The sequence below is a fragment of the Clytia hemisphaerica genome, unplaced genomic scaffold (genome assembly GCF_902728285.1).
Source record: "Clytia hemisphaerica strain Z4C2 unplaced genomic scaffold, Clytia hemisphaerica genome assembly, whole genome shotgun sequence".
NCBI classification, from domain to species: domain Eukaryota; kingdom Metazoa; phylum Cnidaria; class Hydrozoa; order Leptothecata; family Clytiidae; genus Clytia; species Clytia hemisphaerica.
Window position 1 is genome coordinate 225,038 of NW_027104309.1, and position 15,323 is coordinate 240,360.

General features: G+C 34.7%; 1 protein-coding gene across 1 annotated transcript; it reads right to left on the bottom strand.

Moving 5' to 3' along the window:
• Nucleotides 1-719: 719 nt before the first annotated feature.
• On the bottom strand, nucleotides 720-14,394 carry LOC136817519 (myb-like protein V). The gene is made up of 9 exons (XM_067073846.1): nucleotides 14,171-14,394; nucleotides 12,023-12,168; nucleotides 7,016-7,231; nucleotides 6,423-6,646; nucleotides 5,774-5,896; nucleotides 4,154-4,663; nucleotides 2,997-3,065; nucleotides 1,901-1,987; nucleotides 720-1,266 (listed from the first exon to the last, which is right to left on the bottom strand). Exons 2-9 carry the CDS (start codon nucleotides 12,135-12,137, stop codon nucleotides 1,165-1,167), a joined length of 1,446 nt encoding a protein of 481 aa, XP_066929947.1. The 5' UTR covers nucleotides 12,138-12,168; nucleotides 14,171-14,394; the 3' UTR covers nucleotides 720-1,164.
• Between the last annotated feature and the right edge of the window lie 929 nt (nucleotides 14,395-15,323).

Here is a 15,323-nt window from a genome sequence, read left to right on the forward strand (position 1 = left end):
TTTCGAAAATCTGGCTCCATCACATTCGAGGGTTTATAGTAATGCACCTTTGTGCAAAAAATCAGAAAAATTGAATGAGCCAATCTCGAGAAAAGTTGGTAACTAACTAACTAACGAACACGGGTTAATTTATAGGACCTCCACCCCACCGGGGTAGGTCCAAAAATTCAAGAAATACCGTTTTTCCGGCGAAAATCGGCTGTTCCGGCAATTTTGAGAAAGTTCCGGCCTCAAAAATCAATTTCATTGAAAATTGAAACATGCTTGATGGTGGCAATGGTGGGCATTGCTATTAATAATGTTTTTGAATGAAAAAACAACCAATTATATGGAAAAAGTCCAATGAAAATCCAGAAAAACCAGTTTTTCCGGCATATTTCCGCCACTTTCGGCCGAAAAATTTTTTTTTTTCGAAAATCGGGCTCCGTCACATTTTGGGCATTGCCATTTTGCATCATTGTGCAAAAAATTAGAAAAAACTGATGAGCCGACCCCGAGAAAAGCTGGCAACAGACGGACGAACGAACGGACAGACGAACGGGCAAGGGTTAATTTAAAGGACTACCTTAAGGTAGGTCCAAAAATGAAGAAGAACAAATTGAAAATTTTAACTCAAGACTTCCGTTTCATAAAGATTTTGACAAGCTCGGCCAAGTAAAATTCATTTTTACTAAGATTTGAAGGGCATCATCGGGAAATTTAAAAAAAGAAAGTTAGCGTTAAAAATTCTTAAAATCTCTTTCTATTAAATATACAAAGTAATGTAAAATAATATTACTCATGGGCCTACCTCACACACACTGACAAAAAAATCCTAGCCACAAGCAAAGTGCTCCTCGAAAAAATGTACACGAACCAAAAGAAAACAATTAGCATTGCACAAAAGGTGCTACCAAAATTCCACAAGAAAATTATTCAGGACCACCACAAAGGATTAACACAAAAGCAGCTGATATACAACGTTGTTCCAACATTCATCCAACGTTATTTGGATGCACTTGAACTAAATTGAAGGACAAAAGGACAATAAAATGGCCTAAAATCTTACAATGCAGAAAAGAAATCTTATAAAAACTCGTTGATCACCAAATACTTATAAAGCGTGCTAAAAGAATAAAATAAAATAGCAATGGAATCTTCTTTGACAATCCGAAAGATGTCCAGTCAGCGCATTGGTTTATCGTTGAACTTCAGGTATTGTCGCTTATGTACAGCATCCTTGATCTTGAGCCAGTGTTTCGATAATTCACGACGACCACCCGCAAGCTAAGGATTAAATCATTCAAAAGTTTTAAATACGACTCTAAAGTATGGAATACATAAAATTATTAATTTAGCGAAGTTTATTCAAAAACTTTATTCATTAAATCGTTTGCTTACTAATCAACTTTATTTCACAAACTTTTTGACATTGGATTGACATGATTGTGGAGCAAGATTGGTCAGAAAGAGGAAAAAAAACATTTTTTTGTTTATATCAGCATAATGTACAATAGGCAGACACTGTCCTGATATGAAATATGTGTCTGATATGAAACGGAAACACTTATGTAAAAATAAAACCTTTAACCTCGCTACGATTAGCGCAGTAAGTCTTGAAAAACACCTTCAGCAAGCCAACCATTGATGTTTGGGGACCAGGGGATTTCATAAATCACTGTTTACTGTCAAATATTTTGGCACTCGATGTAGACATTGACAGTACAATTTTTGTTTAAGAACAGGCTGAAATTCCCAGTGAGTGCAAACTTTGAGATTTTTGACATTATTAAATTATTGAATAATACATGAGTCTATTGGAGTGAAGCGTGGCAGGACATTTGTACTGGGAATTGACCTAGAATTGTGAGATGAAATATATTTAGAAAACAGATCGTCCTGTGGGATATGACACGCCTACCTTTTCATCACGATGAGCGATCTGACCCAATAATCTTCCCGCGTCATCCATCGTGTCCACAAACTTCTTACGTTTGTTCATGATGGCCTGTAGGAAAAAACGTTTAATATGATGTATTACAATGAAATATATTACCTACTAAAGTCTATCTACAGTCCATCTACAATCGACTCTCGCCTATTCAAACTTCTATTATTCGAATCTTTTCATTATTCGAACTTGATTCCAGTCATTGTCAGAGAGAAACCCACTTAAAATACTCTCTCTAATTCGAATCTCTCCGTTTATCAAACAAATAAGATCCCCGTCAGAGTTCGAATTAGCGAGTGTCAACTGTTTTAAAATAATTGGAAATCCGTCGTTTTTTCAACATTTCATGTGGGTGAAAAAAATGTTACAATTTAAAGTAATAACTTGTTGGAAAGATAGCTTTAAGTGGAAACCTATGGAGGATGAAAAAAAAATGAAAGTGAAGATGAGAAAAGTGAAGATTTTTTTTCTACTTAGTCAAAAAATTCTATTGTGTATTTTCTAAAGCTAAAACCTCACAAGATTTCTCACATGATATCACTCACATGATTTCAAATATACATTTCGATCTCTCTTGGCTCGAAAGTTAAAGACCCTTGCAATAGATCCATTTCGACCATTTTTTATCAATTTATCGCCCATTTGGACCTTTTTTGGAGAGTTGTATCTTTCAAGGGACGACATTTGCCAAGCGTTATGGATGACGGTGTCGTCTTGATGTACACAACGCTTGCCTTGGTCGTTTGCTTTGGAGCGACTTTTGCAATGGTCAAATTTCAAAAAGCTTCTCAGAAAGAGGTCTTCCAGCATGGAGCTGTTGCAGCTTATTTCCGTCAACAGAGAATGGCTGATGTTCAGCAACGAGCAAAAGAAGCCATTAGAATGAACCATGTTCAGTAATAGGAGGAATTTGACAAAGGGCAATCACATAATTTTAAGAGGAGTTGAAATCCCCCTCGGTGGCAAAATCGGATAGGACTTCTTTTAAAGAGAATTTTTTCAGAAATTTATATTAATTTAGCTCTATTTGTTTTTATTTAAAAGAAAAAAAATAGTTTAGACTTACATCAAAATCAGTGACTTGCTTTTTATGTTTGTCCAGAAAGTTTGGATCCTTGAATTTCTTTGGTTGTGGCTGAAAAGAAATTCTCGTGAAATTGTGCTTATATAAGAATGTTTTCCCCTTTTAAATTGAGAAGAAAGTAACATATAACAGATGCACGAATCCTATGAAATAGGCTATAATGTACATTCGGCTTGCATAAGAATGTACGATCAGCTAGGAAAGGTACCAACCTGTTAACCAACTAACATCTTCTACAAAAAAGTCAAAAGCTTTTGTTTAAGAGCCACTCAATTTATTCGTTATGTTCGGTGTTGCGATTTTTAGGCTCATTAGTTCTAAAAACGAGTCAGAATTTTTTTCAGCATTTTCAAAAATATCATGAACCTTATTTCACTTAACGACGACAGAAAGATCTCGATCAAAGATGGCTGGAATATGTACCGCATTGTTTTTTCAATTAATTGCTGTTCTATGTCTGTCTCCGAGCATCAAGTGCTCAGTTTATTATTAGTAGAAAGTTTTTTTATTGCTAGATATCTTCGAATCTGTACCCAATAGAACACTTGAACTAATTTTGGACATATTTTAGGGGTATTTTTGTGGAAATAATAGTTTTTCGCCAAAATTAAAATTATCAAGAACTATATTCAAGATGAAAAAACTTTCCTGTCAGTTTGAATGATAAATTTTCAAGGTGCTGTTTTGAAATTTTCACAGTATTATCTTGATGAAATTTTTCATTGATTTCTATAAAAGATTTCACTGAAAAATTGTGAAGGCATTCGAAGGCACTTTATTGATTTTTGAGTTCTTTCAGCCAAGCTATTTTGTGCTTGTTTAAATCTCTTATTGTTGATCTTTCCTTTACAATGATTTTATAATGCAAGTGTATTATCAAGGGCATATCATTAATGTCTAAACGGACTGAGAAATAAGTATTAACGACAAACCAATAAAATTTACCATTAAAGATGCTACGTTACTGATTTCTTGATCAACAAATAGTCATCAAATACGACAGAGATAGAACAACAGATATTCAGATATTGTCATTCCAGCCGCAGCTTTCTTATACTATGCTTTGAGAATACGAAATGTCTTCGACAAAAGGTAGTATATTTTTACAGACTTTCAACCATGACCAAGTTTCAACTCACCGGTAGTTTGCCGACATTGTTTTGTTTCTTAGTTGGACTTGGTGGTTTAGGTTTTGTTGGCGTCGGTGGTTTGGTCTTTGTCGGTGTCGGTGGTTTGGCCATTGTTTTGGGTGCTTGTTTGGGCATTATGATTGGTTCAGGCACTACAACATGCTCACGTGACAGCATATCAGAATCTGGTTGGTTTGTTTCAACAACTAAATGGACTAAGTCATCTTGAGACATACTTATAATAGTTGGCGAAATATTCTCAGCGCGTACGCGCGGTGAAGTTGCACGCATGCGCGGAGAAGCGATGCGGATTTTAGTGTTTTTCTGTACTTTAGGTTTAGGTTTAGGTTGTTGTTTCTTGTCTTTGACGACTATGGAATGAATGCGGCCCGCTGCTTCATGGTTGATTGTAATTTTGGTACCGTGGGGCGTTGTGTATTGCATCTCTTCTTCTGAACCGCCCTCTTCGCCTTCTGGTTCCGCCCGAGATTCTAAAAACGCTTGTGCTACCTCGTTGTCCTAAAGTGAAGATCAAATGTTTTTTAACGAGAGTGAGTACCCGCATTCTCAATGATGGATGGGGAATTTTCTGGGCATCTTCATTTTAATTCATATAAATATGAACAATGAACATGAACAAAATTTGATAGAGCCTCAGAAAACTCAGATGTGAGAGCACGAAACAGCAGACAGGAAACCAAAAGTGTAATCTCAATTTGAACAGCTTTTGTATTAGTCTGGTTTTCAGTAAAATCAGTAAAATAATATTGTTAAAATTCCTTACACTTGATCAAAAGTCAACGGTAAAAGAAAACCACTCCTCAATGAAAAAATGCAAACAAGGACAAAAAACACATATGTGTAACAGCAAAAAGGGTGTTCGAGTTAAAAAATATTTTGTCACTCTGAAAATGAGCTTAGCACAGGACTAAAACCTTTAAACCCGCTTAAGACACAATAAATATATCAAATTTACGGCATAACACGTAAGGCGTGAATCGTAATTAGACATAAGGCCCTATGCACATTATATAGTAAAAGAGTCTTCTACATAGTAAAATATAAAAAGAAAATCGATAAAAACAAGTTTTGTATATGAAGGGCCTTGTTAAAGAGGAAAGTTGAGAAAGTGGGAATGACATATTTTTCAGCAGAGTGGAAAAGTTTCAGCTAAGCCACGAATATGACCTAAAGAATATTTAGGCTGTACGCACCCCCTCTGATATGTTTTGATATATTGATGTTCATTGTATATAAAATTCCCTCGTCCGAGAGTTACCCCCGTCTTTGTGTTTTTGAGTTTTAGAAACTTTGATTAGCTCGATTAGTGAGTTTTATATGAGAATTTTGGTGTTTACGCAAAATGGTTGTCGGGTATGTGCGAGCCATCACGAAGATCGAAATTTCCCCTTTTAAGGGTCGTGATTTTCAAAAATTTGGACCAAAATCGAGTGAAAATCGACAAAAATTTTGGGGCCTAAAAAGTCAATTTTTTCTCTCTCTAAGGGTCGATTTTCGATTTTTGGCTCGGACATACCTGTCACCTTGCAAAGCTAGTAGAAACCCCCCCCCGGACATTGGTAATCCTGAAGTCCGGCATAGTCTTGTCTATTGAATTCAAACACTAACCTCATCACTGTCACCTTCTTCCATCTGCAAGTGGTGAGGAGGATGAATGTCGTATCGATTGTTCTGCAATTCACCTTCGAAACAACTCACTTCGTTTGGTGCTACTATCGTGTCTCGCCGAATCTGACGTGTAAAAAAAGGTGATCGAGAAAATGATAACTGCCTGCCCAACTAACAAGTTAAAGGTTTTGTTTTTTAATAAGAGTGATATTGTTTGCTTACTCATCAATTTCAATTCGCATGCTTTTATATATTGGATTGATAGGGATGTGGAGCAAGATTGGTCAGAAAGAGGAAAATTTTTTTTGCTTATATTAGCATAATATAAGAATAGACAGACACTGTCCTGATATGAAATACGTGTCTGACAAGAAACGAGAAAACTTATGTAAAAATAAAACCTTTAAACTAGTTATAGCAACATATCATGAAAGATGAACGCTAAAGGCTCCCATTCTCAAATATCTTGTCTCTTGAAATGCGAAGGTACTTTTTATCACGTTTTTCAAAATGTTCAGGAGAAAAAAACAGAATGCAAGTTAAAGCTAAGACGACCATTACTTGTGATCCAAAAATAATTCTCTAGTCGATTCACATATAGGGCATAAAAATATTAAGAATACTTTCTAAAAATGCGAAATACCCTTACCAAAATATTCATACTGCTTGTTGATGTTTTTCGTTCACTTTCTTCTCCATCATTACCTGCAGCAAGAAACTCTTTTTCTTGAGTGGAACGCTTAACGGGCGTAAACGAACTGTTAGGTGAATACAACTTGGCACGATCACGCTTGATGCTTGGTTGTGAGGCTAGTGTAGCTTTCTTGGCTTCTACGAATGGAGGCTCAACACCAACAAATTGATTGCGTTCATCTGAAAGTTAAAAATTAAAAACAATTTGGTAATTATTAAGGTTTCTCTTGAAACGCGATTGGCGTGATTACGCGGATACCTTTTACGAGGATGATATTCATCTGGTAGTGCTAGGACTCCAAACGAGCCTTTGTACCGAATTTCAGCCACGTAATATTTTAAATTCTAATCTATGAGTGTTACGAGTGCTATAAAACTTTAAATTTATTTTGGAAGACTCGGGCCTTAATTGTGATTTGATCACTTCGATAGATTTAATTACCAAGGGGTTTAAGGATTTTTTCAGGGTTTGTTCGTCCATTTGGAAACAAGAGTACAAAAAAACATATTCTTAGCCGGAATATGTAAAAATCAAGAGTTTTCTAATACCTATAACGCATGCTTCGTTGCCTTGACTACCAACCACAATGCTTTGTTGCTTCAAGATTCGTGCTTCTTTGACATTACTCGAAACTGGATCCCATTCGTTGAAACTACCATCATCAAAATCATTGTTGTAAGCCGATTGTTGGACTCCGCTGTCGATGGTTTGGAAGATTTCTTCTTCAATAATTTGTGGTTGGAATGGTTTTTCATCCGGGGGTCCTGTTCGATGAAAAATGAAGAAAGATACCTTATCGGGGAAAAAAATGTCGGGGGAAAGTGACGAAAATTTTGAAAGGGTGACTAAATAAAACTCCGACATTTTTTCAGATCTGAGACACTTAAACCAAACATTTCTCGAATAGAGTCGACATTCAACATAAATAATCAAAGATTCGGAAAAAATGTGTCTCTGATTTTTGGTGAAAGAATTCGAATTCGAAAAATAGCGGTGCATTATCCAATGGAAATAGAACATGTTTAGTAAATCGAAAAAGTCTGATAGTCCTAAAGAGTGAGAGTCTTAGTTAAGCTGGAGAATAATTAGAGTTCAAAGCATGCGTTAATACAGCTTATCATCAACCTGCATCAACATGAAAAATATGAGCAATCGGGGATTGGCTAAAAACGCGTCCCTAAATGCTGTATTTCATATTGTACCGTACAAATACAAGACCGCGTTCAAAAAAGGGGTCTGGTAATTGAGAGATCGTATTTTCGTTTTCCTCTCAAATCACAAAAAAGTGTCAAATCAGGTCAAATAAGGGTGTTTTGAACTTTTTAATGACAAGTCGAATCATTTTCGAATGTTTTGATGTTGATTTTACCAAAATGCAGGAAGTGAAAAAACAAAACACGCCTAAAGGCTCGGAAAATATGACGAAAATTCTGAACTCGAAAAATATATCTCTGTACCGTGCGATAACTATTGCTAAATAAGAGAGAGACTTTTATTGACTCAGAGCATCGTGGAAGCTGTAAACTAGCTATAAACTTACAGCTTTACACGTACTGAATAGGTTCAAAATAAACGCCCCCCGCTTGTTAATTTTTCGAAAATTTTCCAGCCCCCCGGACCTTATTAGGACGTCCCCCGCTTATTAATTTTAAAAAATATTTTCAGTTTGCAAAAAGAAGACCCCTTATTTTGCTCCAGAAGTACAATTTCCAACCCCCCGGCAATTAGGTCCCCTCCGTTTATTAAAATTTTTCAACCCTCCCTCCCCGGTTTATTTAGAACGTAAGAGTACATCCTGGAACGACGAGATACTATCTCAGCCTATGTAAGATTATGTCATCCTTTATGTTGAAACATCGCTTCCAACTTTTATATTTAAGGCTTAACTACGTGCAATAATAAGAACAAAATTAATCACTTGGAATTTTAACCACATGTTTATAATTGGTGTAAAATTGGTGAAGAATTTCAGCTTAAAGCAAGGCACGAGTGAAAATTAGAGTACGCGTTAAGTAATAGATTTACGTTATCTTAATGAAAACAGATTAAAGAAAATAAGGATAGTTAGTCATTTAAAATATTTGAATAAGTTAAATAATAATATTTGATGATCAAGTTTTTCTTCAATTTATTCAAAATAAGAAATGTCATATCGTGCAGTTTGGTGGTATAATATTCAAAAAATAAACATGAAATTACGAAGCTAACAAATTCCTCGCATTACTGAACATGGCTCATTCTAATGGCTTCTTTTGCTTGTTGCTGAACCTCAGCCATTCTTTGTTGACGGAAATAAGCTGCCGTGTTTCTCTCAGGAAACACTAACATTTGTATAGCTTTCTGACCGTATAGCAAAAACTAATAATCAGATTATTGGTGGCAACAGCTCCAAGCTGGAAGACCTCTTTCTGAGTAACTTTTTTAAATTGGACCATTGCAAAAGTCGCTCCAAAGCAAACGACCAAGGCAAACGTTGTGTACATTAAAACGACACCGTCATTCATAACGCTCGGCAAATGTCGTCCCCTGAAAGCTTGTATTGAGCATAGGAGCTGGAGAATCATGGTTAAGCCCATGATCAAACTGATATGCGAATATGTGTTGCAAGTTTTGTATTTGGTCTCTGTTATCCAGTCTCTAATCTCCACAACTTCGACGGGCTTCTGAACAACTGCAATTGAAAAAGCTCCGTTGATGAAAATTAGAAACATTAAAACGATGAAGATCTGCAAACTGATTGATCGTTTGATTTCGTTTGGTGTCAATCGAACTGTACTGAGGAATGGTTGTAAGAGTTTTTGTGACTTGATGAAAACGATTGCAACATTCAGAGTATACCCAACACTTATCAATACAACTTTCAACAAACAAAATACATGATTAGTTGTCTCTATTAATAAAGAACACATCACAGCGACGAAAATAAATATGATCAAAGCCAAATGAGTTATGGAAACTTTGAAATCACAAAGGCAAACAATGGGTGACATTCTTTTTACCACGAACACTATTAAGGTCATCAACGTCATTATAAGCCCGATACCACAAACTGAAATTACGAGATATCTTTCCGAGCTTGATTCAAAAATAATTTCTTTGTAAGGATCAACACAGGTCGTTCGTTTTCCATCATCAACACTCTTCAAACCTGTACACGGCATACATGCAGTATTTCCGTATTTCGACTTGTAATAGTTCTCCGGACATGGTTCACACTTCGATGCAAAACCCATTGTGACGTCACCGTATGTCTCATAGAAACCAGGCGGACAAAAGATCTCTGTACAATTCGACGGAATTCATGATATGCACCACTGCAATGTCTTCTGACATTACGTCATGGAACCAATAGCTCATTGGTTGGAAGTGACGTAAAAGCAGTCAATACGTCACTTTCAACCAATCAGCTATTGGGTGGAACGGAAGACATTGCAATGGTGCATATCATGAATAGTTCTAAACTTGTATTCCACGAGAAAAGGCAGTACATCAATAAAGCGACCATAGCTATCAAAATACGATGATTGTGCAAAATATCTTTCTTTCCCGATAAAGCCATAGTTCAACATAACCTTAAACGACCTATCAGCGACGAGATAATCTTTAGACGAGGCTTCTTTGCGAATTATTTTGAAAGCTGGATAACGATAAGTGTGATTCCAATACTCACTCACCCGCTCAAAATATCGCATATAATTTGTCATTACAATGTTATTAAAGCCGATTTTGAAATATTTGGGAAGCTCGGATTCAGTCAACCCGTACAATGAGGTGAATGTCAACTCATAGCTTAGTTGAAAGCGGTAGCCATCATAAATGATCATCGTGTATTCATTTTGACTAATTGTCAGAATTTTACTGGAATCATGGACAATTATTTGCAATTCAAGGTCTTTGAGAAGACCAACATTCACTTGAAAGAATTGTTTTTGTAATCTTGCTTGGCCAAATAAAACAATTGTAGGGCGATTCTCAAAAAGCCATGCCTTGGTCTCGTTGTCAATTCTTCCATCGGCTTTGATATCTTTCTGGTAAACACAAAAATACTCCTCCTTAAACGTCTCCATGCATTTGCTCCTATATTCTCCATAGAATAAATTATCGCTCCCTTCCAGAAAAATCAACAATAACTTTTTCCAGTGGTATAATTTAGCCAATTTCAATAAGAAGCTTGAATAGAGTCGATACTCGTTTTGTAAAACTTCCTTGACGTTAGAATCGTAAATTGGTATTCCGTGAACCAGAGCTTTAAAGCGAGCCGTCAGATCATCAGACATGAAAATGAAAAAAGCTCCGATAGAAGAAGTCATGTATTTCTCACCAGGCTCTTGAAAAAAATAATATTCATCTAACATCATAATTTCTAGGGTTTTGACGATGTCAGCATTTAATTTTTCACTACACATATCGTAATTACGAACTTCTATTTTCATATGGCTTCCATGTTTGATTTTAAAGAGCTTTGCCAAAACAGATGTTAGCGAACTTACATATTGTCTTGTCAAACTAGCCACTCTAGTCAGTTCTGTTCGATTCTGCGCAGTTGTGTTAGTCAAGCATTCAGAATATAATATGGTAAAAACAAATTCATTGTCCTTTATATTGGACCCTTCGTTGGTCCCATTAACGTTGGAAAAGTACAACAGGAAAATGTTAAATAAAATTTTTGCGATAAGTTTCCCCATGATTCGAGTTGAGTCCAAATATGGGTTCTCCCAAAACAATGCTAAAATACTTTCTATGGAGCAGTCTGGACGTTTCAAAGTTTCAAACAAGTTCAAAAAGATTTTCTTATTCGCCTACCTGAGATTTATAGATTTAAAAGTAATGGGGCAGGTGTAACGCCTTTGTAGGTAATAAAAGACGAAGAGTAAATATATAAAACCCACAGGGTATTTACCAGCTGAAAAGCTTTGTAATGGGGAAAAATCATACGGGGGTTAAGGATATGACAGTAAGAATAAAATCGTATTGTAAAATGGTAAAAGTTTCTATTTGGAAAAGTGATTAAAAATTCCAGTTAGATCACAAAAAAGCTTTAAATTATTTTCACAAACAAGTAAAATGAGAAATAAAACTAGGTCACATTGTTGAAATCACACTGAAACGACCGCCGGCAAAAAAAATGATCATAGCAACGCTACCATTTTAATAAAAACTTGATCCTAGCAACGCTTCCATTTTAAATAGATAAGACTCGATGATTCATTTTGAAACGAAAAAATGTATACGGTGATAGTACTAAATTGACCAAGTCAAGCGAAATCAAAGAATAATGGCCGTCAAAGTAGTGAGCCCAAACAAATTGAGATTAGAAGACCAATGTGACAAACCCGCCTCCGGCGGTCGATAATTAAAACTTTCCAAAAGACCACCAAAAATCTTATATAGAGGCAACCAAATGTTCTGTTTCTTTGAGTTATGTAGAATCAACTGCATATGTAAAGTGTACACAAACTTTGATTTTAAGGCCACATTCAAATGGACTGAATATAACATGTTAAATTATTCTTAACAAAGATCATAAGGTTGAAGAAAAACAAAAGAAAACTAACCTGTCCTCGTTTGTTCTACATTTGTGGCCACAATATTTGGATGTGGGTCAATCTCATCATCATTATCAACTGGATGTCGGTATAACCATAACATCCATGCTAACAATAGTAGCATGGCTTCTTGTGTGAAAACTTCAATTCACCATCTGTGAAATATGAAAAACGAAAGTAAATTCACTCCAAGTTAATCCAAATTGTAACCTACTGTAAGTTAACTTGAGCTGTCTCGTACAGAAATTGCTCTACTCTCTAAGAAAATCAATTTTTTTCAATAAATTGTTTAATATAATAGAGTCTCCATAACTCGAACCCAGAAACGGGCAAAACAAATTTGTTCGAGTTAAGGAGTTTCGAGTTATATTGCATGGTCCGATAGATTTTCAAAATTCCAGTTATTTTCAGTAATGGCTTTTAATGACCTGAAACTTAGATATTATATAAGTTGTTGTGCACTACATTTATCTTGATTATAATAATGTTCGAGATTCGTATTGCACTACTCTAAGATTCCAATAGCTAGCAACAACAAGGAGCTACATGAAGTAAATCCATTGCTAATTCACAATAATACAATCATAGACTATGATCACTACACTACGAGACTATTTTCTCCTCAAAACAAACACATAAACACAAACCACCAAATATGACACTCGATACAATCAACAGGTTCGACAGAGAATACAAATTGTATTTTCCTCTATACTATAAAAAATCATATCCTTATGCAAATAGCCTTTGATAGATAGTTATTAACGTAATGACACTAATTATTCCATAACCTTTTAATAAGGTATAACTGGGAAGTAAAACACGGAAAGAATCGTAGCTTTTTTAATAAATGACAGCAGAGAGGCAGATACACACTTTTTTGTATAAGAATATATTTATGATGAAATTGGCCAAAAAGTTAAGAATATGGTAAGAATAACACCATCATGGAATTTGGCAACTGAACCTAAGAATGCCATTTTTAGAGCATTTACCATTAAATTGCCATTTATTACACAGTCATGCTATAAAAGGTTCCACAAAAATGCCAGATTTTTGCTTGAGGTATGTATCACATTCTAGACTTTGGCTGGGTTTGGATCCAAACCTTTCTTACTGTAAGAATATTTCAGGATGATTTTCCCTAAGTTAAGAATATTCATGATGAATTGGAAAAACACCGTTCTTATAAAAAAAAAGCGTGTAAGAAGGATAGATGTTCAACCGCATAGCTACTGATCTAGATTATCTTTAAAATCTTATAATGGGTATGTATGACAGGTACACTATCAATTGGTACCAAAACCAGACACTTCTAGTTCAGACTCAATCAGAGTGGCAGAATAAAAGCAAAAATGCTTAACTATGATGATAAATTAAATAAACTGCTAAATTATGATGATGAATCAAATCAACCGATCCATTAGCCTTTCACTAGATTCTAAGCTCTTCTTAATGATAAAAGTGAAATAAATTATTCAATTTATAGTATCTTTCTCTCCAGATTGCCATATCCATTTCAAGCTTCGAAAGTATCTTTCCGCTGATAACCATACACAATTTCCTACAATCTCAACGCTACATTTAAAAGGAAAACAGTTTTGTAAAACATTTTGATATTATATACAGCACTTACAGTACTTATTTTGTTATTGTAAGACATGAGAAATTTTCTACCTTGGAACTGTATGCATGGGATATGAATTAGAATACGTTTATAATAACAAAGGATGCTGAATGCTGTGTTATTATGTCTGATATAAAATGACCTGGAGAAGCTTTAGAACAGTTTTAAACAAACGTGTTGAGAGGATATAAAAAGTTTGAAAGTAGAACAGTTTTATTACGATATTTGACACAGTTATTATAAGCCAGTAATAAGAAAGTAATCAAACACTTTCAATCATTTCAAGAGATTTATCAAGGGTGTTTAATGAGAGTCTTTAAGAACCTTAAGATGGCTCTGGTAAAGACAGATGAACAAAGATAATATCAGAGCAATTTTTTCTCATTCCACGAAATGAAATAAGTTCAATAAATAATATCACAACCTCCGCCATTTCTTAGAAGTACTCCGGCATTTTTATAGCAAAGATATGGTTGGCCAAGCTTTCAACTGAAAAGTGCACAGGCTACATGGTATGAATGAATGCTTACCTAAACATAGACGCGTGTGTTCTTCAGTGCTGGTGATATGTTTCAAAAATGACTAGGAAATTTGCCAATAAACACGAATACTTTATGTGAGTGTGTGATGCATGTAAAAATATCCAATGATATGTGTCGTGTCCGTAGGATGTGTGAATTTTTTATGTTTTTTGTTTCATATCTACAGTAGTCAAAAGACTACATCTTTTTTCTAAAATCTACATCTAAAAACTAAAAAGAAATGAATTATGAAAATTAAGGTTTGGTAGAAGAGCTACAAGAACCATGAAAAGATAATGCGCTAAGGATGTAAAAAGTCAAGTTGCTTAAAATCAGTTTCCAAGCCAGCGTTAAAGGACAGACAAGAACTGCACAACTAAAATAACACTCAACCAAACTATCCAAATCAATGAAGATACGAACAAGTAATAAAATAGAAAATCAAACACAATTCTCAAACTATTTCTAACTGAAAATAATAATAATATATAATATTATTACAAAAAACATAAAAAATAAATTTTTTTGCAAAAAATTAACCTAAATATTAATAAGGTTACTATCATAAAAAAAGGGTCGAATTAATTTTTAATGCCTTGGTTATATGAGAATTTTGGGTAGGTGAGAGGCTGTTTGATATTCAAGTAGTTGAAGAAGCAGAAATACTATCTAAATTTAACGATTGTAAGGTTTTCTTCAGTGCAAAATCAGGAGCTAAATGGGTCGCAAAAAATCTCATGCAGTGCAGTCAAAAATTACAAAATTATAAGAGTTAATTTCATTGTTACTCCATACAACTCACCAACTCTTAAGAAAGTCAAGCAAAAACAGAGATATGTAGAGAATATATGATTATACCTATAATCAAAACATAGCTCATTTATAAACATGATTACATCGAAATAATCTGCATTGACCTCATTAGAAAAGATATGTCATTCCTATTACAGAATATTATTCACTAGAAATCTGAAGCATATGGCATGCTATAGTATAAACGGCAGATTTTTTCTTATCGCTTTTAAATTAAAATAAAGCAACGCCAATAATTCAAAAAAACAAAACATTAATTTTGTAATAGCCGATAGACAACTTTTCTCTACCTTTATACTTTATTGCTACTGCAAAAATAATGTTTACTCAAAAAATAGGAAGGAAAATG